General features: G+C 35.6%; 1 protein-coding gene across 4 annotated transcripts; it reads right to left on the bottom strand.

Moving 5' to 3' along the window:
* Positions 1-12,589: 12,589 nt before the first annotated feature.
* Positions 12,590-21,799, bottom strand: LOC112028403 (phosphoribosylaminoimidazole carboxylase, chloroplastic). 4 transcript variants are annotated; one of them, XM_024061089.2, is made up of 16 exons: positions 21,475-21,799; positions 20,066-20,281; positions 19,822-19,933; positions 19,096-19,158; positions 18,837-18,975; positions 18,566-18,621; positions 17,242-17,315; positions 16,941-17,088; positions 16,568-16,741; positions 15,894-15,981; positions 15,666-15,782; positions 14,870-14,967; positions 14,642-14,759; positions 14,457-14,551; positions 13,421-13,527; positions 12,590-13,294 (listed from the first exon to the last, which is right to left on the bottom strand). In XM_024061089.2, exons 1-16 carry the CDS (start codon positions 21,717-21,719, stop codon positions 13,201-13,203), a joined length of 1,944 nt encoding a protein of 647 aa, XP_023916857.1. In that variant the 5' UTR covers positions 21,720-21,799; the 3' UTR covers positions 12,590-13,200. The 4 variants fall into 4 exon arrangements, with proteins under 4 accessions (XP_023916857.1, XP_023916858.1, XP_023916859.1 ...); XM_024061090.2 differs by having other exon boundaries at positions 20,066-20,276; positions 21,475-21,572; XM_024061091.2 differs by lacking the exon at positions 21,475-21,799 and having other exon boundaries at positions 19,822-19,937; positions 20,066-20,211.
* Between the last annotated feature and the right edge of the window lie 1,379 nt (positions 21,800-23,178).

Below are 23,178 nucleotides of genomic sequence, written 5' to 3'. Positions count from 1 at the left end.
TGGAAGAAGAACTAACCCAGTAAGATAACTTAGCATTTCCAGCCATTCTTTTCTTCAGCTCCACTTCGATGGCTTCTTCTTCCGGGGAAAGCTCAATGGTGGCAGGATCAACATCACCAAGAATCGGCAAAAGTAACTGGTTAGCCACGTCCTCAAGAGTAACAGTGAGTTCGCCACAAGAGAAGAGGAATGTATGAGTGGTGGAACACCACCGGCGAACCAAATGACGAAGGTTGTAAAGGTCTCGAAAATTGGATAGACTTCGGGAAAGAACAACGGCCTTTAGAACACCAGCCCGCTGAAGCAAACCCATAAAGCTTGTATCAGATAACTCATTGTCAACCCACTCCTTCCAACCTGAGCAATACCTGACCCAAATTCGAAATGGACAGGCACAAGGAACGTAACACCTTGACGAATGACTAGATCAGAAATGGAGGAAGACACCGGAGCCTAAGAAAAATTGGGGTTTCGCCAGCAAAGAGCGAGCCACACGCAGCCCGGCGGGGGCGCCACATAGTCACCGGAGATCTTGGGGAAGTGAGGACTGATATTATACCAAGGTTCAATCAGAGGGGCGCACTCACTATTTGGGTCGCGCTGTGCCTCTTCCTCATCGGAGTGGTCCGATTCGGAGTAAACGACCTCTTCACCTACCTCTTTTTCGGCAGAAGGATTGGAAACGACCTCTTTCCCTTTACGGCGGGAAGAGGCTTGGGTTTTCACTGGTGACATGGCGTGAAGACTTGATCGGAGTAAAATGGGAATGGGTGTTTGAAGAGAAGAAAACGGTAAAGGAAGGGAAATAGATAAGGTATTCTAGAAAAGTAGGAGTTTATGTCTGAATTGGAAAGGGACTCTCTTCTTAAATACCTAGGTTATTAATGCCAGCCTGAAGGGAGGCAATTGGTCAGCCATCAAGAAAAGAATGAAATTAATGTTAGGATTAGTGCCCTTAAATCCTTTTGTATGATGCCGTGTATGATATCAAATGTGACATTGTGTTTGACATTATGTATGACTTAATATTATGTTTAATAAATTTGTTTTATTATTATCTGAAATAATGGTAACATGAATATACGGACATTATCATATAGTCCATGAGATGCATAGTATGTGATTTATGTGAAAATTCACAGAAGATATAAATCACAAGTTCTTTGTAAACTCAGAATTATAGTTCGTAGTCGGTGATGAAATTGGGCATTTCATCTGTGAAGACTATAACATATCAACTACGATGATTTGTCTTGATCATGGAAGTGGAGACTTCTAGTTGATGTGTTAATATGTTTTAAGAGTTAAGACATATTGAACTGGACCGCTGTGAGATTTATTATTCTCCTAAAGACTGTCATATGAATAATAAATCTCACAACTTACATTTGCATGAACTCTTAACCCTGAGAGAATAATGGACCTGATCATAAGGTGTAGGTTGCTTTGATATATTAGGAGTGAGATCTAGAGTAACGGTCAAAACCTCAGTATATTGGGCAGCCACATTTAGTGTTGATGGAACATATATTCTCAAGATGGAATTCATAGTCTCTTAACGGAGATATAAAATATTCCCTTGAGATAAGTTTAATGGGTTTGTTATTCAGAGAGTTAAGCCTAACCACTTTAGTAAGTAGTTACTAAAGTATATATTTATGAAATTAGTTTTCATAAATATATGATGAATAACTCAAAGGATTAAACCGGGTACTCAAGGATCAAGATGTAGTAATTTACAAAGTGGCAGTCTACATTAATGACTTTGTACTACTACGAATATTTTATGAAGGAGTTGCATGTATAATAAAGTCTTGGGATATAATTTGTAGATAAGACCTAGAGTGCAACTATATTTATATAGTGGTATTAAATATAATTAATGGTAACTTTGGACTTGTCAAGAGTTGACAGAAAAGCCCAAGGCTCATTGGAGCTAGTGTCTTATTGGTCCCTTTTGGTCCCACTCCAAGCCACACACTTAAGCCCAATTGGTAAGGCCTAAAAGGCCAGCCTAATTAGATAAATTGGTTAGATACAAAGGGAAAAACGTTCAGATTTTCATAGGCAAGAAACACCATTGTGAAATGGTGTGCATGTGAGTTTTTGTCACTCACTAGTCATCCCTTTGTTACCAATTGAGAGACCACACATCTTGAGCATTAGTGAAATTGGAGTGAGGATTAAAAGTAGTCCCAAATGCTTCAATCTTTGTTTTGAAATTCACCGCTTCAAGGTACGATCTCTTGTTCTCAAATTCTGAAACTTACCTAGTACGTGTTATCAATATCGAATGAAGTAGATCCGTTTAAAACTTATTTTCCGCTGCATTCACATCTATTTCCTTCAAATGGTATCAGAGCGGTCTTCAATTTCGTATTGTTTAACATGTTTTGTGAGTTTTAGAATTAGAGATGATAGTTTCATATTGTTAGAAGATTATGTTTCTTAATTTTCTGCATGTTGTTGAAACTATGATTTGATGAATACTGAAATTGATGTTATGATGTTGTTTAAATTTAAATTTAAGTATGTTAAATTGAATCTTAAGGCATTAGCATCAATGAATTTCAGTTTTGACATCAATCTCTGACTGTAATGTTCATATGTTGAATGTTTGTTCATGAAAAGCGAAGAAAACTGCCTTAGAAAAAATTCTGGAAATTTGAAATTCGTGATTTTCGATCGATCGAAAATCACTTTCGATTGATCGAATGAGACAGTGATCAGACTTTTCAGATAGATTGATTTTCGATTGCTGGTCGATCGATCGAGTCTGTTTTTCGATCGATCGAAAGTCAATCGAGTATCAATCGAACAAGTCAGAAGGTCAAGTTCGAATTTTTTAATTTTTTCGATCAATCGAGGGGCACATTCGATCAATCGAAAGAAATAAAATTAGAATTTTTTCTAAGTGTTTTCTCATGTAAAAAGAGTAAGACAATGTGTAATTAAATTATGCATGTTTTAAAACTAAAAACCTTTCTTTTAAAACATCTAGTGGGAGAGAGATACAAGGGTCGGGTCTCACAGCCTCCATTGTCGGTTCATAGTAGTATGGAATAAATACTTTGTCCTTGCCTTGAGCTTAGCATTCCATGCGGAGAGTATTTATTTCATGGTCCTACAAGATTGAATTTCTTGGTTTATGGTGGTTTGATCAAACACCTTGTCTTAGCCTCGAGCTTTGCATTCCATGTGGAGGGTGTTTTGTATCATGGTACTACAAAATAAGCCTGTTAAGGGGATGAAATGTGGCTACACATGATTCTAGATAATGGTATACACTAGACTAAATATTATAGTATCCTCTATGCTGAGTTCTTACTATAATTATTTAGAGGCCAAATGTATAACGGCATATTATTAGTGTTTGATAAGAGTTATCATGATAACACTAATGATGAGAATAGTTCTCAATCAATCATAGTATTTTATATTCACTCTATGCTAAGGGATATTGAATATGGGATTGGGTTTTCATTGCATATATTATATTATGGTTTTATTAAGGTTCCATATTATATGTTTATATGCTAAATTGATAATGTCCAGTTTATTGATTATATTCATGTTTATTGTTTTCAGATTTAGAACATGGCATCATTTAGCCCACTTGTAACTATTCTTAATCAAAACAAACTGATTGGATCTAACTATGTTGACTGGAAAAGAAATTTGGACATTGTTCTTACTGCTGAAGAGCATAAGTATGTTCTTACTAAACCGTGTCCTAGCTTTCCTTCATTAGATGCTCCTTCTGAGGAAAAACAACGATATGATCGTTGGCAGAAATCTAATGAGATAGTCAAGTGCTACATCCTAGCATCTATTTCAAATGTTCTACAGCATCAAATGCAGGATGTAGAACTAGCTTCAGACATCATGCTAAGTCTGAAGGAGATGTTTGATGAGCAAGGCCGTTCTGCAAGGCAAGAGACCATGAGGCAAATTTATAATACCAGAATGGCCGAACATACTTTAGTGAGGGAGCATTGTCTAACAATGATCTCTAATCTGAATACATTGGAAGTTTTAGGTGCCGATATAGATGGAGAATCCCAAGTGGATATGATACTCCAGTCACTACCAGAATCATTCAAGGAATTCAAACTTAACTATAATATGAACAAAAAGATTTATATTTTGTCTGAATTAATGAATGAATTGGTAGCGGCAGAAGGCATTCTTGGCACTTCCAATGTTGAAGCCAATGTTGGTGAAACTTCTACTTCTCAACCTAAGCTGAAAGGTAAGGGTAAGAAGAAGAAGAAGAAGAAGGACTTCACCAAACAAGAGGGTAAACAAGTTGCCTTAGGGGTTGCTGATAAAGGAAAGAAGATCAAAAGAAAGTGTTTCCATTGTGGTGAGAAAGGACATTGGAAGAGAAATTGTCCAATATTTAAGGCTGCCAAGAACAAAGGTATGATTAATACATTCCTTCTTGAAATATGTTTGGTACAGAATCCCACGGATTCCTGGTGTGTGGATTCAGGTTGTACTAATCATATCTGCAATTCCTTGCAGGGGTTCCAGGAGACCAAAAAGCTTAAAGAAGGGGAGTTGTTTCTTACTTTGGCTGATGGGAGCAAGATTCCAATTGTAGCTATTGGTGTTTGTAATTTATGTTTTGAATCTAGAGTTTTAATATTAAAAGACTATTTGTATGTACCTAATGTTCGTAGGAATTTAATTTCTGCTACTTACTTAGGTAAACATGGATATTGTGTTATCCTAAAAGACAATGTTGTAATAAAGAAGGATAAAGTGTTTATCTGTTCTGGCAATATTGTGGATGGTCTTTATATTTTAACTCCTGATAAGCATGAATTATATAATTCTGAATTAGATAATAACTCTCATGTAAAATCATTAAAGAGAAAATTTCCTTCTACTAGTGATGCATATCTTTGGCACTTGCGTTTGGGTCATATTAATTCAAATAGGATTCAAAGACTGATCAAAGATGGACTTTTAGAGCCCATGGACTTTGATGAATTTCCAGTTTGTGAATCTTGTTTGGAAGGTAAAATGACCAAACGACCTTTTAATGCAAAAGGTAGAAGAGTCCAAGATTTGCTAGAGCTAGTGCATTCTGATGTTTGTGGTCCTATGTCAATCCAAGCAAGAGGTGGCTATGAGTATTTCATTACTTTCACTGATGATTACTCAAGATATGGTTATGTGTACCTAATGAAACGGAAGTCTGAAACCTTTGAAAAGTTCAAAGAGTTTAGGGCTGAAGTTGAGAATCAATTAGGTAAACGCATAAAGGCCATTCGATCTGATCGTGGTGGCGAATACCTTCTTGGGGATTTTAAGGATTACTTAACTAAGAATGGGATTGTATCCCAATTGACTGCACCTGGAACTCCACAACAAAATGGTGTAGCAGAAAGAAGGAATAGGACTCTTTTAGAAATGGTTAGGTCCATGATGAGTTACTCAACTTTACCGATTTCTTTTTGGGGTTATGCCTTAAACACAGCAATACATCTTTTAAATTTAGTTCCATCAAAATCTGTTCCCAAAACACCCATGGAATTGTGGAGTGGGCGTAAGCCTAGTATGAAATATCTCCATATTTGGGGTTGTCCAGCACATGTTTTAAAAGGGAAGCCTGATAAATTGGAACCAAAATCAGAAGTGTGTTTGCTTGTAGGTTATCCAAAAGAAACTAGGGGTTATTTATTCTATAGTCGTAAAGATAACAAAGTCTTTGTTAGTACAAATGCTAAGTTCTTGGAAAATGACTATATGAATAGTTTTACTCCTAGAAGTAGAGTTGTGTTGGCTGAAATGAATGAATCTGTAAATGAACAACCAATAAATGAAACTAGGGATGATGTGGCTGTATTAGATACACCACAAGATACTACTCATGACATGTCTAGTACTCAGGTGCCTCGTCGTAGTGGGAGAATTGTTCGGCCTCCTATAAGATTCATAGGTTTGGGAGAAACTTATGAAGCTATCTCAGAAGAGGTTGAATCGGATCCCTACACATATGATGAAGCTATAAATGATATAGATGCACATCATTGGGTCCAAGCTATGAAATCTGAATTAGATTCCATGTATTCCAATCAAGTTTGGGATCTTGTAAAGGCGCCTAACGGCATTAAACCTGTTGGTTGCAAATGGGTTTACAAGAGGAAGAGAGGGATAGATGGAAAGGTTGAAACCTTTAAAGCAAGGCTAGTGGCGAAAGGGTATACACAAAAAGAAGGTATTGATTATGATGAAACCTTTTCTCCAGTAGCAATGCTTAAATCTATCAGAATTCTCTTATCCATTGCTGCTCATTTTGATTATGAGATTTGGCAAATGGATGTCAAGACTGCATTTCTTAATGGCAATCTTGAAGAGGAAATCTATATGATGCAACCGGAAGGTTTCATAGCAAAGAACCAAGAGCATATGGTATGCAAGTTGCAAAGGTCCATTTATGGACTTAAGCAAGCATCTAGGTCATGGAACATCAGATTTGATCAAGCAATCAAGACATTTGGTTTTGAACAAAATCTTGATGAACCATGTGTGTACAAAAGACATCAAGATAAAGTAGTAATGTTCCTAGTGCTTTATGTTGATGATATTCTACTCATTGGAAATGATGTAGGGGTAATGTCATCAGTAAAGGTTTGGTTGTCAAGCCAATTTGATATGAAGGACTTAGGTGAGGCTAACTTTATTCTAGGGATCAAGCTTTTGCGAGATCGTAAGAATAAGATGTTAGGATTATCACAAGCTGGATATATAGATAAGGTTCTAGAACGGTTTAGCATGCAAAACTCCAAGAAAGGATTGCTTCCTTTCAGACATGGAGTTCCTCTGTCTGATGACCAAAGGCCTAAGACTCAAGAAGAAGAAGATATGATGAGACAAGTTCCTTATGCTTCTGCAGTAGGAAGTCTCATGTATGCCATGCTTTGTACTAGACCAGATATCTGCTATTCAGTTGGCATGGTCAGCCGATATCAATCAAATCCAGGACCAAAACATTGGCAAGCTGTAAAGCATATTCTCAAGTATCTACGGAGAACGAGAGATTATATGCTTGTTTACCAAAGTGAGGATTTGATACCTATTGGCTATACAGATTCAGATTTTCAATCGGATCTAGATTTCAGAAAATCCACTTCAGGATGTGTTTTCACCTTGGGAGGTGGAGCCATTAGTTGGCGGAGTATTAAGCAATCTTGTATTGCAGACTCCACCATGGAGGCAGAATATGTTGCTGCTTGTGAAGCAGCAAAGGAAGCTGTATGGCTCAAGAAGTTCCTTTCTGACCTTGGTGTAATAAGAATGGAGCAAGTTCCAATCACATTGTTTTGTGATAACAGTGGAGCAGTTGCACAATCTAAAGATCCAAGGAATCACAAGAAAGGAAAGCACATTGAGAGGAAGTACCATATCATTCGAGATATTGTTGCTCGTGGAGATGTGGTGGTAGCAAAGATTGAAAGTGCAAACAATCTGGCAGATCCATTTACTAAAGCTTTGCCTCAAAGGATTTTTGAGTCGCATTTGGAAAGAATGGGAGTTAGATTAGTGCACAATAGTCTTTAGGGCAAGTGGGAGATTGTTAGGATTGGTGCCCTTAAATCCTATTGTAAGATGCTATGTATAATATTAAGTGTGACATTGTGTTTGACATTATGTATGACTTAATATTATGTTTAATAAATTTGTTTTATTATTATCTGAAATAATGGTAACATGAATATTCAGACATTATCATATAGTCCATGAGATGCATAGTATGTGATTTATGTGAAGAGTCACAGAAGATATAAATCACAAGTTCTTTGTAAACTCAGAATTATAGTTCGTAGTCGGTGATGAAATTGGGCATTTCATCTGCGAAGACTATAACATATCAACTACGATGATTTGTCTTGATCATGGAAGTGGAGACTTCTAGTTGATGTGTTAATATGTTTTAAGAGTTAAGACATATTGAACTGGACCGCTGTGAGATTTATTATTCTCCTAAAGACTGTCAAATGAATAATAAATCTCACGACTTGTATTTGCATGAACTCTTAATCCTGAGAGAATAATGAACCTGATCATGAGGTGTAGGTTGCTTTGATATATCAGGAGTGAGATCTACAGTTATGGTCAAAACCTCAGTATGTTGGGCAGCCACATTTAGTGTTGATGGAACATGTATTCTCAAGATGGAATTCATAGTCTCTTAACGGAGATATAAAATATTCCCTTGAGATAAGTTTAATGGGTTTGTTATTCAAAGAGTTAGGCCTAACCACTTTAGTAAGACTAAAGTATATATTTATGGAATTGGATTTCATAAATATATAATGAATAACATTAAAGGATTAAACCGGGTACTCAAGGATTAAGATGTAGTAATTTACAAAGTGGCAGTCTACATTAATGACTTTGTATTACTACGAATATTTTATGAAGGGGTTGCATGTATAATAAAGTCTTAGGATATAATTTGTAGATAAGACCTAGAGTGCAACTATATTTATATAGTGGTATTAAATATAGTTAATGGTAACTTTGGACTTGTCAAGAGTTGACAGAAAAGCCCAAGGCCCATTGGAGCTAGTGTCTTATTGGTCCCTTTTGGTCCCACTCCAAGCCACACACTTAAGCCCAATTGGTAAGGCCCAAAAGGCCAACCCAATTAAATAAATTGGTTAGATACAAAGGGAAAAACGTTCAGATTTTCATAAGCAAGAAACACCATTGTGAAATGGTGTGCATGTGAGTTTTTGTCACTCACTAGTCATCCCTTTGTTACCAATTGAGAGACCACACATCTTGAGCATTAGTGGAATTGATGTGAAGATTAAAAGTAGTCCCAAATGCTTCAATCTTCGTTTTGAAATTCACCGCTTCAAGGTACGATCTCTTGTTCTCAAATTCTGAAACTTACTTAGTACGTGTTATCAATATCGAATGCAGTAGATCCGTTTAAAACTTATTTTCCGCTGCGTTCACATCTATTTCCTTCAATTAATGAGGCGGCGGTTATGTCTTAAAGCAACTACCATTTTGGGAAATCCAAAAAGTCACTACTGTTCACGGCAGGAAAAATATATATGTATGAGAAAGAGTCCATAGTTTAAAAAGCCCGCGAAGGAAAAGAAAGAAGGAAAGTGAAAATGACAATAAGGTCTTTTATTCACATATGAACCGCAAGAACGCTCCATATGTTCAGGGGGCTAAATGTTGAGAGTCATTTTTGTAAAACACAAAAAAAAAAAACAAAAAAACAAAAAAACAAAAAAACAAAAAAAAAAAACAAAAAGGGAAGAAGGCCCGACCTAGCAATACAGGCAGCAAATAGAAGTGACAAGCATAGAATAAAACCATTAAGCCCAAGCGGCAGGAATAATGGGTCACAGGTCTATAAGATGAATAAATGGGTCTTGAGGGAGCAAATGGGCTCAAGAAGCCCGGAAAGAGAGAGTAACAAACCCATGGGCAGTGTATGATGTGGAAAAGAAAGAATGGGCCACTGCAGGCTCAAAGTAATGTAAGCAAAGAGAGTAGGGGATTGTTGGCAAGCCCACAAACCCCAAGCATGAGTATGAAATAATTGGGCCGGGGAACCCCAATGGAGTAAGTAAAAGCCCATGAGAACACAAAGTGAGGAAAAGGGTCGAGGAAGCCCGAAACGAGCAAATGGGCCAAGAATGCCCAAGGGAAAACAAAGGGGGACATAGGAGCCCCTAAGTAAGAAAGCCCATGGCTATGCAAAGCCATTTGGGGAAGAGAGCAAACGGCAGGTCTAACAGAAAGACTGGTAGGACCAAGTCATTACAGCAGGAATGATAGAATAGTATGGCAGGACATGATAGCAATCAAGAAACGGGCTAAGAGAAATGTAAAACCCAGTATCAAAATGAAGCCCAACCCATAAAGGAACAGTGAATTCTAAAACAGCCCACATAAAAGAAAGAAAAGGTGCAGCAGATTATGCAAGCAAAGCTCCAGACCGCGGCAAACGCATGAGCAATAGGCAGATTTTGAACATACATGACAGGAAAGCACGCATAAGTCCCAGGCACCACCAGCCTGTACCTAGCCAATATGGGACGTGGTGGGGCCATGGGTCAAAGGTAAGAGGTAAGGGGGTGTGGTTTAGTGGTAGGGAGAGGGAAAAAGACCTACTCCGCAGTTCCTGCCTAAGCTCTTTTTGGAGGTACATCCTGCTGGGATGACAAACCACCTAAAAAAGGCAAGGTTAAGAGGGGGACCATCAGGCGCATGCCATGAGGGAAGGAGAGAGAAAAGCATTTACACCATGGCAGGAAAGAATGCCACGGCGCACTAACAAAACAAAACAAACCTGCCTCCGCCTGGTAGGGGTAAGTACACAGACGAACTCCTTGGTGGTCGACAAGTACGCCTAGACCAGACAGAGGCGGTTAAGGGGTAAGGTGGTAAAAATCAATCACGACAGGCCCTATAAAAGGAACCTTGCCGTGCCCTTTAAAGAGGATCGAAAAACAGGGGAGTATTAGGAAGCAAAAAGAGAACAATAAAAAAACAAAGGAGAGAAAAACATAAGAAAACAGAGAGAGATAATACAATGGGCATGCACCAGTAAGTCAATTTCCTTCTCTCCCCCTTGAAATCCTACTTTCTCTGAGATAAGAAAACAAAAGAGATTCCTTTGGGCACTAACCATTTAGATCCGCTTCCCTCAAAGTCATTAATCCCCATGGCAGGATCTTTTTCCTGGGAGATTAGTTTCATTGAGAGGAGGTGTTATTCCTCCTTGGTTTTTGCCCTTACAGACCCAAACTCGACTTGACGTTCATTTTCGATTAACTCATATTATCGCTTAAGTTTTATTTCTCTTGTAAAAGCTATTGTTATCACTGCCATTGCTACTACTATGATTGTCATAAAGATAGAGATTACTTGGTCATTTTCCATTAAGAAAAGGTCACTGAATTTTGTTTTCTCTGTTGTTATCATATCTGCCTACCGTAACCTATTTGAAACAGCTCTGCCTGCCATGAGTGCACTCCTGGTAAACGAGGCCTAGTTTGTGCACAAGCCAACTCAAAGTGAGTTACAGTTGGGCCGGTCTCAACTCTTCTACTCTGAACACTCGGGCCCATCATCACAAGAGGCAATCCAGCCAAACCCGCAACACCAAAAGGCCCCCACAAATAATATATGATATTTTCCTTGCACGGGTTTCTCTTATTTTCCTCTTCCTAGCACAGTTTGTCAATAAAGTTTTTGAGAAATATACTCAATTAAGCAGTGGAACTGTTTTTAGGATTACAGGTTAGTACTTTTATTACAAAACTCGAGGTTAGCAGGTGCCACCATAGATTGCTAAATATTTCGCAAACAGTTGTAAAACTCTAATTATTTTGGCCAATAATGGTATTTGGCCATTTTGGCCGTCAACAGACACATTCAACATAAAGTTAAGTTATATATTAAAGACAAAGTTTGGGTACAAACTTAATTGTAGCTTAAAATTATAATTTCACTTAATATCTTTTTATTTAATGCGAATTTTAACAAATTCATCATTAGATTACATTTTCTTCTCTTCCTCCAAAAAAAAAAAAAAGAGATTACATTTTCTTTTTATATCTTCCCTGCTTGTAAAATTTTCAGAATATCAAAAATCAATAGCAATATTATTCAATCAATTATTTAAATTGCTAGTTTTTGTAATCAAATTATGTATAAAAAAATAAGCTTATAGATCATATAATAAATAACATATGATTGGTACAAAATTTGACATGTTAAAAGCGGGTTAGGCTTACTTCCAGTATTTTTTTAACTGGAATCTCCTTTTATTTTAATGGAAAAACTACTACATCACCCACTAACTAAATAAAATATGGACATTAAAACCCACTACCACTTGCTATTGTATATTTAAACAAAAAAAGATGCGCAGTCGAAAAAGTATTAGAGGTATGTCAAACCTGTTAAAAGCCTAAAGAATGTACAATTCAATAGTTAGATTTTCAAAACATGTAGTAATATTTTTTTTTTTAAGGAAGTAATTGCCAAATTTTGTCCTTATATTAATTACTTAATTATAACTTAGTATTTGATAAATAATAATCTTTATTCTTTAATCATGAATGTCAAGAATCAAGATTGGTTATTTAATTGTTTTAAAAAATTGTTTTATAAAAATAAAATATGTTGGGAAGCTTGTGTACCGCGTACTAATATCACTTCCTAGCCTTCAAAGTTCGGCACCTTTTTTTCTGTCCTTTCTTTCATAGGTGCAGCAGGTGGGTTACACAGAATAATCCTTCGTCTCCCTTAAATTTACCCAGCAAATTTATGATGAACAAGATTCAATCTCCGATATTTACTATACCAATCTGCCTAGATGGTCCACCTTTATTCATTGACGAGTGAAAATAACATGGGCTTGCCACTTTCAATTAAAATTGGACTGGCCTGCTAATATCTTTTAGATTACTCCCCAAATATAACTTTAAACAAGTTATAACATTGCAGGGTACAAGAAAACAACATGAGCTTCCAGGATTAGAGGTAACTCTCAAAGAAATTTGCAGTGTAAGATTCTCTGGGCTTTTATCCAGAAGAATAACAAGAATAGACTATGATATATTCAAATCTATATTTCAATCCAATTAACATGTGGCTGTGCCACCATCCAAAGACAAGCTTAAGCCTACCAATAGATATCATAGATTTGAATTGAGCAGCTCGCTGACCTTCAATGGCAGAACAATTGCTTGAGACCAGTTAGAAAAATCATTCATCGTAAATGTACAATAACTCAATGCTGTAATCAATCATTGATTACCATCTAAATATTAAGGTCAAAAGAACACCCTTATGCAACTAAAGGGATAAAAAGTTCTTTTGACTCATTCAACTCAACTGCTACAGTGGACCCCTTATAGCCACTACAATGGATACAAGGCTTCTTCCTACTCCCACAAATGCCCTCTGTTTTCTGTACTTCCTTTCCTTGATCTCTCAAAACTGAAGCAAAATTGCCAGTTCCATCCTCACTTTAACTTTTTTCTGTTAACACATTTTTGAATTCATCCTACATATATTGATCCGCTTTGGATATATTCTTTAGTTAATTCCAAATTTTTCTGTGGTAATGTGTTCTCCAAACTTGAACTTCCATAGTGTGTCAAACTCACAAAAAGCATGCATATGGCAGGCAAAGCAGTTTTGTACTTATGGATTCAAATAGGACTCCCAACCATCCTTTTCCAGCTTCTCTGCTTTTCTCAAGACATCATTTCTTGTGTCTTCTTGATACTGGCTCATTCTGCAAAGGATATTATTCCAGAATCAGCTCATGCAAGACTTGTGAACTAAAGTTTTTTTTTCTTGGTTTCATACCCAACACAAAGTTTTGCATTACTTCCAGAGAGGGAAGAGAGAAAAAACCCACCTTGCCAATAGGTCAGCATCACGAATCCCCATCATCCTTACTGCAAGCAAACCTGCATTGGTAGCATTGTTTATTGCAACTGTTGCAACTGGAACACCCCTTGGCATCTGCATATTCATCAAAGGAATAAATAAAAATTAGGACTTTGTGGTGATCAAATTTTCCTTGTAAACTCCCTGTGTACCAAGGAAACTGTTTCCTTTGCTTTGTTTCTTATTTCTCCTTTTTCAATAAAGCTTCTTAATTACTGATCAAATACCCAAAAAAAAAAGTGCAAGTAGAAATCAAATATGAACTTGAGATAACAAATGAAGCACCATATTTTCTGAGGCTCTAAAATTGGACAATGTTTTAAGGCAATGAAACTCATTGTGCAAATCTCAACATGATTAAGCAAGCGTCTACATACTTCCACCATTCAGATGTTTTTTTTTTTTTTTGATAGGTGCCATTCAGATATTAGATATTCAGCACCAATGATTTTTTATTTATTTTTTGGTTCCATAGAAATTCAGCACCTATGTTTTTTTTTAGTGACAGATATTCAGCACCTATGTTTTTTTTTAGTGAAAGATATTCAGCACCCATGATTTTTTTTTTTTTTTTACACCTATTAATTAAATTACTTAAAAAAAAAAAAAAAAAAAAAAAAGATTTTCTTCACCTCATAAACATGGCTTAAAAATATTGCCTCCATCAACTTGCCTTAATTTCAGTAGTATTTTTGTGCCAAGGAAATATATGTGGTAATTGTAAATAACAATAACAGAATAATAGTGATTCTCTGTGCCAGAAAACACATCTCAAAGAATTGAAATAGAATTTCTCTCATCAAATAAAGCAAACACATTAATTAATCAAGGTTAAGCAACTATAAAAACCAGAAAAAGGGCATCCCTAAGACTCCAGGATTTCAGACATCCAATTTAAATGCCCTAGTTTTTTAGAACTAATATTGTATTCATAGGATACTGGATCTTTACAACACTTACCCATCCCATAAATGTAATAATTTAGAAGTAAGAAAATAATATACCTGCACAATGGACAGGAGTGAATCAAGTCCATCCAATGCAGAAGCACGCACGGGGACACCAATAACAGGCAAGGGAGTGAGTGCAGCTACCATACCTGCAAGTCACAACAAAGCTCAATTAATTCCAGTGAGACATTTAAAGCAACTGTGAAACAATATATGGAGCATAGTTCAGATAAACTTGCCTGGCAAGTGGGCTGCACCTCCAGCACCAGCAACGATAATCTGAATGCCTCTCTCCAGGGCAGATGAGGCATAAGAAAACATCATTTTAGGGGTCCGGTGAGCTGAAACTATTTTCACCTGCATAATATAATTTGTTAAGGTAGAACTGGAATATACAAGAAAATAAAATTAAATGATCAAAAACTCCTGAATTCCAAAATAGACCCTGTAGTTCATTAGAAGTCAACCTCATAAGGCACACCAAACATATTCAAAATCCTTGCAGCATCCTTCATAACAGGAAGATCTGAATCAGAACCCATAATGATCCCAACACGTGGTGTTACTGCATTCAGAATGGGAGCAACATATACCCAATTTGAGTTTAACAAACTTTCAAAATCAAAACTTAAGGCATGTAAACTTCAAACAAAAGGAAAACACTTGCAACCATCAACATAATAAGGGTATAGCTATATGAAAGATTGGCGATCCCCCCACCCCACAAGAGAATAAAAATCATAAAAGAAGAGTGAAGACTGACAGAAGCAATATCTTGGTAAAAGGAGAATTAAATCAATTTTTTAAAGGGAAATGATAAATTGTAATCTCCAAACGGTTTAGAATCCATGCCTCTTAAAAATAAAATCTTATGGTAATTTCCCTCCCTACACTGTCACTTTTCCATCCTAAGCCAAAGTAAGACTTTTTTTATGCAAAATATAATAACCCAAAGCTCATAGCCTGAAAATTTAAAGTAGCATTAGTGCTGATTATTCTGGAAACTACCCCACATAGTGTGGGTGTAGCATGTAGGAATATTTTTATGTAAGAAAATGTAAAACATTGAATAAATAAATTCAATTGAGGCATCACTGACTTAAGGAAATATGCTCCAAAAAGATGCACCAAAGTCAAATTTAATTGATAGCATAGATACAAACATCTCACCACACCCTCGTGCCTCCTGAGAAAACTTGCTTTTTGGTTAACCAGCATCATGACATTCAGTAAATAAATATGAGAAGTCCCTAGTGCAATTACCTGCAGCCTGACAATCAGAACCTTCTTCCTTCAGAATTGATTTGAATCGTTCTTCCACATCACCCATGGAAGGCCCAACAATTGTGACATGGCCCATCTTTCGCTGCTTTCGCATTTCTGCCAAGTCATTAAGGCAATGCGGGAAAATGTCAAGCATGAGGTAAAGGTCAAGTAGTGTGTGTGTGTGTGTGAGAGAGAAAGAAAGACAGGAAAAAGAAATTCAAATACCTGGCTTGTCATACCAATGAACAGTAACCCCAGGAATACTCAATGCCCTTCTAATCAGTTGATGAGCTAAAATAAAACCAGGCTCACCCTGAAATTTAATAAATAAATAAATAAAAGAGAGATTCGACATGTGGGGGAGGGGGTAGTGAAAGATAGTTATGCTGAACAGTAGCTCCAGGGATACTCAATGCCCTTCTAATCAGTTGATGAGTTAAAATAAACCAAGCTCTCCCTGAAATTTAATAAATAAATAAATAAAAGAGAGAGACATTTGCCATGGGGGGGAGGGGGTAGTGAAAGATAGTTATGCTAAATAAAGACATTTCAAACATTTTGTTGTACATTGATGTTCCAATTTACATTAACAAGTTTTCCAAGATAAAATCATTTGAGAACTGAAAATCAGTTAATGAAAACCAGGACAGACGGAACGTTTGATTTGTATTAATTGTAATTTCTTAAAATTTCGTTATTCACAATGGTATACAAAGTCATCAAGCTCAAGCACAGACTTATACCTAATTCTAGTTGCAACTTCAACAAACTTCAAGCAGAATATTTTCAGTGAAAGTATGTTACAGAAATAGGTTCTGAAAGAAACAAATGACTTCAGCTTCATGCCATATTCATTTTATATATTAAATAAATAAATAAAATAAAAAGAAATTCTTCACCTCATCTTCACCCAATATATTGTACATGACAGCAGCAGGAGTTTTCATTGATGGCTCACCAAGTGGAAGACCAACAACAGCCCGCAAATGTTGTTCAAATTGTGAGGTGTAGCAAGACTCAATTGTGTGATGACCACTATTATGGGGTCTAGGAGCCACTTCATTTAGAAGAATCTGTTAAGAGTTCAGAACATAAATTCATTAGCCAAAAGCAGATAATGCTGAAACAAAATTAGGAAAAAATATAGAGGATAACAAAAAAAGAAGCAATTGTAGCATCAAGAGGTATTAAAAAAAAAAGAAATATATATATACACACATATATACACATATATGCATTTAACAGTCTCAAAGAAAGAAGCCAAAACACTACCTGACCATCCCCAGTCAAAAACAATTCAACTGCAAACACACCAGCGCCTTCTAATGAACTAACAGCTTTGTAGGCAACATCAGTAGCATGTTTCCTAATATCCCATGACACATTAGCTGGTGCCTTGACTATGTGACAAATGTTTTCCCTACAAGAGATCAAAGATCCTTAATGAAACATATAGGGATATAAAGTTAACATCTAAATAGTAAAGGTGAATAATTCTCACGTAATTCTGCATCATTTAAGATTAAACCATGAAGGGAAAATAGACAATGTAAACACTGAATCTACATCTTACTTGTGAATGGTTTCAACAACAGGATAGCACAAAATAGAATTGTCTCTTCCTCTTGCAACAATGACAGCCAACTCCTGAAGTTATTCCCAAAAAAGAAGTAAATAATATCTATAATCCATAAGATTGTGTCTTTCACACTATTAAGAAATACCATATTGCTTCAGCCAAAAAAAAACAATATTGATCATATGAAAGCATAATTCAAATGAAGTCTAAATTTCTGGATTTAAAAGTTATTTTCATCATGTTAAACGCAGTCAAAAAGTTAAAAAATTATCCTAAACCCTAATGACAAAAGCTGCAGCAATAAAATATGATTGGAATGTAAATAATTTAAACATTTTTCTAGACCTACATATTTTCAAAACACATCAATGTATGCATGCTTAGAAGTCAAAGTGGAGAGGAGTTGTAAGCTAAACAAACTAATTAAAATTTATGCGTTAAAGTAAAAGAGTATTACTTTAATACAATTCTTCAGAAAACAGTTTTGGCTGCTATATATCAATATTATACACAATTTTTAGAAGAACAAGATTAAACAAATTGTGTTTTTTATGCAGTTTGCAATACAGAACCACCTAACGAACTTCTTTTCAATTTCACAGGTATCTATGTTTCGTTTCTGAAGTTCTAGCAACTAGTTGGTTGATGTGAGAACATACCTTACACTACCTAAAAGGAAAAAAACGAAGTTAACTACTTTAAGGACAAAGTTTCTCTACAGCCTAAATTGGAGGAACTCCATCCAAACTACTATGTGTCAACAACAGAGAGTGACAAGTGTCCTGGTCCAGCTAAAGCTGAGATTCAATAAATAACCCTCTTAACCCCAGACTTTAGACCACTTTTTTCTCTCTTTCTACAGAGCAGTCAGACCTAGGTTAACAGCGTTATTTTTGAAGTTGAGCTTCAGCTGGACCAGGAGACTAGTCACTCTCTGGTGTTGACACATAGTAGTTTGGAGGGAGTTCCTCCAATTTAGGTTGTAGAGAAACTTTATACATACTTTAAATAATACAAATGATCATATGAATATCAAAGAAACAGTTGTCAAATCATAATGGTGAAAAATTTGGAGCATGCATAGGATGATCATTTCTAATTATGAATACATGCTGGCATATCATGCAAGTGAACCAAACAAGTTTAATTGTAGTTAGAGGCACTTCAAAGAATTCTTACTAATATATGTTGCAAATTTAATCATATGTCCAAGATTAAAATATGCATGTCATATTGCAAGATAAAGAAAAACGTAGAGTCAAGAATAAATGCAGATTGAAAAACTGAAAAGTAAACTAAATAGTATATCCTCACTAACCTTTACAAAGGGTGCCCACTTTTCAACATATAAACCACAATCAAATCCTCCAAGAGCTGCAAAAATTTGCAATTAAAAGTTAAAAGGAAATGCGAGTGTCCACTTATATTAATTAAAAGAACAGAGACCCATTAGGTGCGTGTGTAACATACCAATCCAAAAAAAGAAAATATAATTGGAGCATTACATGGTTAATAACACAATTCAAATACCAAACATAAGAAATACCAACATTAATAGCACTTAAATCTTTAATAACTAAACATGTTACCAGCTACAGCGGAAGAGAGCTCCTCCTCACTGTGAGCAACAGCATTTCCACGCCCATCATAAGCTAACCTTTTGCTCTTAATCATAAGAGGATAGCGAAATAGTTCACCTGCTCTCTTGGCACCTTCAAGATCATCTATCTGTGGTAGCCATGATTTTGATCAACAAATTAAAATTTCTCTCATATTGGATATGTGAAAATAAAAGGTAAAAAACATTAGCTAAATCCTTCAGTTAGATAGTAATGAAAAGTGGTAAACCTGCATAAACTCAGGGAGTGGAATTGCATGCCGAGAAAAATGAACCTTTTGAAGATATTTGTCCTGTAAGAACCAAAACATGAATCATGGAACTAAAAGTCATATTTTATTGCAACAAATTTATGAATTAATATGTACAATTACTTATTCATTTTAATAACTCCGCCTTTGTCTATGCTTAGTGTCATGTATTTTGTTCACAGTCAGTCTTAAGCCTGCGGGAAAAGGATGGAGAGTTGTGGTAGGTTGACAGCTGGCATAAAGTTTAGTCACTCTATTATTACGAATGAACTTATTCATTTAAGTATAACAAGAGGGAGGAAAGAAATTCTAGCAAATAGCTAACTAATCTTAGAAATAGGTTGAAAAGGGATTACTTACAAGCTTAGTCTAACAACAAAGAAACAGTCAAAATTAGCTCTAAAATGCCAGTTCCTTTGTGTCCTTGTGTTATGATGACAATAGGGGAATAAAGTAACCCCTGACATTTCTACACTTCCTATAACAGAAAAGTACTTGAATGAAAACCTAAGATTAAGGGAGGGTGGGCATCTAAAGTAGCACAAAAATCCTCAAGGATCCACTTTTGTGATTTTATAAAACAGAATGTATTTCCTCAAAAGGAAAAAAGCTTATGCATAATGAAATGATTTCATTCAACTTATTTTCTCATAATTTGCAAGACAGCGGTCAATAACCAATAGGCAAAGTTAAAGAAAAGCATACCTGAATTATTCGGATAGTTGAGGCGTTAGGTTGGCAATCCACTCCTTGTTGCTCAAGCATCTCCATGGTTGCAACATCAACATGCTCAATTTCTACTGTCAATACATCACATCTATCTACCAAGAACATAGACATATTATTACCAAATTATAACAGAAGAATATATTTACAAAAACTATTGACTAAAAAAATAAAAATAAAACAAAAAACAAAAAAAATGTCATCAATCTCATAAAAATAGAACCTTTTCGCAAATTCGCGAACCGTAGCACTATCATCAAAGCTTCCGACCATATGATGATAAGAAAGTGCACTTGCGGGGCAGTTCTCAAGTGGATCCAAAACCATTACTTTAATAGCCATTTGTGAAGCTGCTTGACATAGCATACGACCCAATTGCCCTCCTCCCAAAACACCAACAATCACCTCAGATAGTCCATGTACAGGTACATCATCTTTGCTACAAGAACAAGCATTATGGTGGAAGGTTCTGTGTTAGATAAATTTTTAACTCCCAATTAATATCCAATTAGTAATATTAACAAGTTCTTTCATATAAGTCCAAGCGGCAGCCAAGCAATCATGTAAGAAAGAAATGATACTTTTTTTTGGATGGACAAAATTTTTATTAACAAAGGAACATAGTACAACAAGCACACATCTAACCAAACCAGACCAACACAAATCAACCCGCAAGAAACTATCTGAAACAACAACCAAAATCACTGTCGCATCCTACTGATCAGAAGGCTTAATAATTACAGTGAGGAAATACCCATATACAACATATAGCCCTGAGAAGGATTGAGTTGCAGTAGCACCATTTGGCTTCCACCCTAGCTTGAACTACCCACTTGATATCGCACACAATGGTCTCCTCTGTTCTAACAGAGTACCACAATGAATGAGAGAATTCCTTTTGGTGCCAAATATGATAAACAGAGGCCCCAAAAGCTAATTTACAAACCACAGCTTTCATACTCCTTCCTTTTAGGTTCTTCTCACCCCAACCAACAATGTCATCCCAATAAACCTTAGGATTTTTTACAAGGCAGCAGTGCATGAGCTCCTTCCAAAAAACAAGTGGTTCTCACTTTCCCCACCACTTCTGCATATAAGACACAAGCTGAATCCCCCTTTTATGACCCATTGCAGTATCCTATCTCGAATCGCCAGCCTATTCTAATTGGTTAGCCACGCAAGACGAAAGCACGTCTAGGAATAAATAGCACTCAAAAAACACATTAAATTCCACCAACTGACTTCACAAACCTTAAATCCAATAGCATCCCAGGAAGCCAAAATTCTTAATTTTGCATTGTTCATGATTTATTATTTTAAAAATCAGATACTATAAACAACAAAACATGTAACATAAGACCCATATCTTAAAGTCTAAACACAAAATAATAATAATAAATAAAACACACACATTATCGTGCAGTGTGTCTCTTTGTGTGTACATAAACGCATTATACATATTACTAAGCCAACGTTTCCCTACTTCAAAATAGCCAAATAAGAATTACCCATCTCTATTTTTCCGCCACATCCAAACCCAGAAATCAATTTTTTTTTTTTTAATTTCCCAAGAGTTTCGGAAACAGAAACAACTGAATAAGAATTGCAAGCTACTATTACTATTTGACTTACCTGGGTGAGGTTTCGTGAGTGACACGTGAGGCCTGAGGAGCGAAGACTGGAGTTGTGTGCTTCAAAGATGAAGAAGAAGAGAGAAGAGGGTTTTGTTTGGTGGAGTGGTTCATGGAGAAGAAGAAGCTGAGTGTGGTCGGCGGTGGTGATGGCGGTGTTATTCGTGGAGCCAAACAGGGATTAAAGCTGAAGATAGTGTCTGTATTTGTGGCTGCGCCGCTGATGGTTAAGCTTTGGTGTAGCATTTCTATTAGAGCTGATGGGAATTTGGATTCACAGTGATACTCTATTACTCTCTCTTTCACAAGCGGCGGCGCTCTTATATGTAGCTTGGCTTAAACAAAATAATACAAATATAAAAATAAAACAATAAATGTGAAATTCTAGTTACTACTAGTTAGTAAATACGAGTAACATACGCGTGTGTTACACTCGCGTCTGCTGTATTGTGTCCAATTATACGGAAATTTAGCATTATTTTGGCAGATTATGTACAATTGGCGTTTGTTTCGAATTATGTATCAGCACATCAAATACAAGTCTAAATCCTCTATCCCACTCTTCTTGCTCGACTATATATTTCACAAATAAAAGCATGTCACACATCTATCTAATTTATTAAGGGCCTGTTTGGATAAGCTGTTTCAAAATGTGCGTTTTAAAAACTAGCGTTTTTAAAACGTGCGTTTTAAAAACTCCATTTTAAAAGCCACAAATAAGTGTTTGGTAAAAATGTGAAAAAATGCGTTTTCTATTTTTAAAGTCATATTAAGCGTTTGGATAAGCTGTTTTAAAAATAGCTGTTTTGAGTGTAAATAACCAAAAAGGATTTAACTATTTTTTGAAGGTTATATTGTCATTTTTCCCGTGATCAGTGTTTTTTTATTATTGAAAATATATAATTAAGCTTAACAATTACATTAATAATAACAACAATAATGATGTTTTCGTTGTTGAAATTCATGGAGAGAAGTTTATAAAATTTAAAATATTAAAAATAACTCATCAAGAAAAAGATATTAAAATGATTAGGAAAATAATTATATTAAAATGTTAATTGCCAACAATATAAGTAATAGACAATCCATTATAATAATAAAAAAGCTCTTATCCGAAAAAATTAAAAACCAAAACACCAAAATAGAAATAATAAAAATATTGTTTACAACCCACAAATGGATCGAGCTATTTTGTCACGAACAAATTTCATCTCCTCATCTTGTATATTTTCAACATTTGCCTGTCTGCTACTACCTTCTCCACTACTATTGCTTCTTGGTCTGTCCAAGTCATGTTCATCCCAATTGAATCAGGGCCTGTTTGGATAAGCTGTTTCAAAATGTGCGTTTTAAAAATTAGCGTTTTTAAAACGTGCGTTTTTAAAACTCCATTTTAAAAGCCACAAATAAGTGTTTGGTAAAAATGTGAAAAAATGCGTTTTCTATTTTTAAAGTCATATTAAGCGTTTGGATAAGCTGTTTTAAAAATAGCTGTTTTTAGTGTAAATAACCAAAAAGGATTTAACTATTTTTTGAAGGTTATATTGTCATTTTTCCCGTGATCAGTGTTTTTTTATTATTGAAAATATGTAATTAAGCTTAACAATTACATTAATACTAACAACAATAATGATGTTTTCGTTGTTGAAATTCATGGAGAGAAGTTTATAAAATTTAAAATATTAAAAATAACTCATCAAGAAAA

Source organism: Quercus suber, unplaced genomic scaffold (genome assembly GCF_002906115.3).
Source record: "Quercus suber isolate HL8 unplaced genomic scaffold, Cork oak 2.0 scaffold_223, whole genome shotgun sequence".
Classification (NCBI taxonomy): Eukaryota; Viridiplantae; Streptophyta; class Magnoliopsida; order Fagales; family Fagaceae; genus Quercus; species Quercus suber.
Note: the sequence above shows the minus strand (reverse complement) of the source record. Positions and strands in the feature narration are given on the sequence as shown.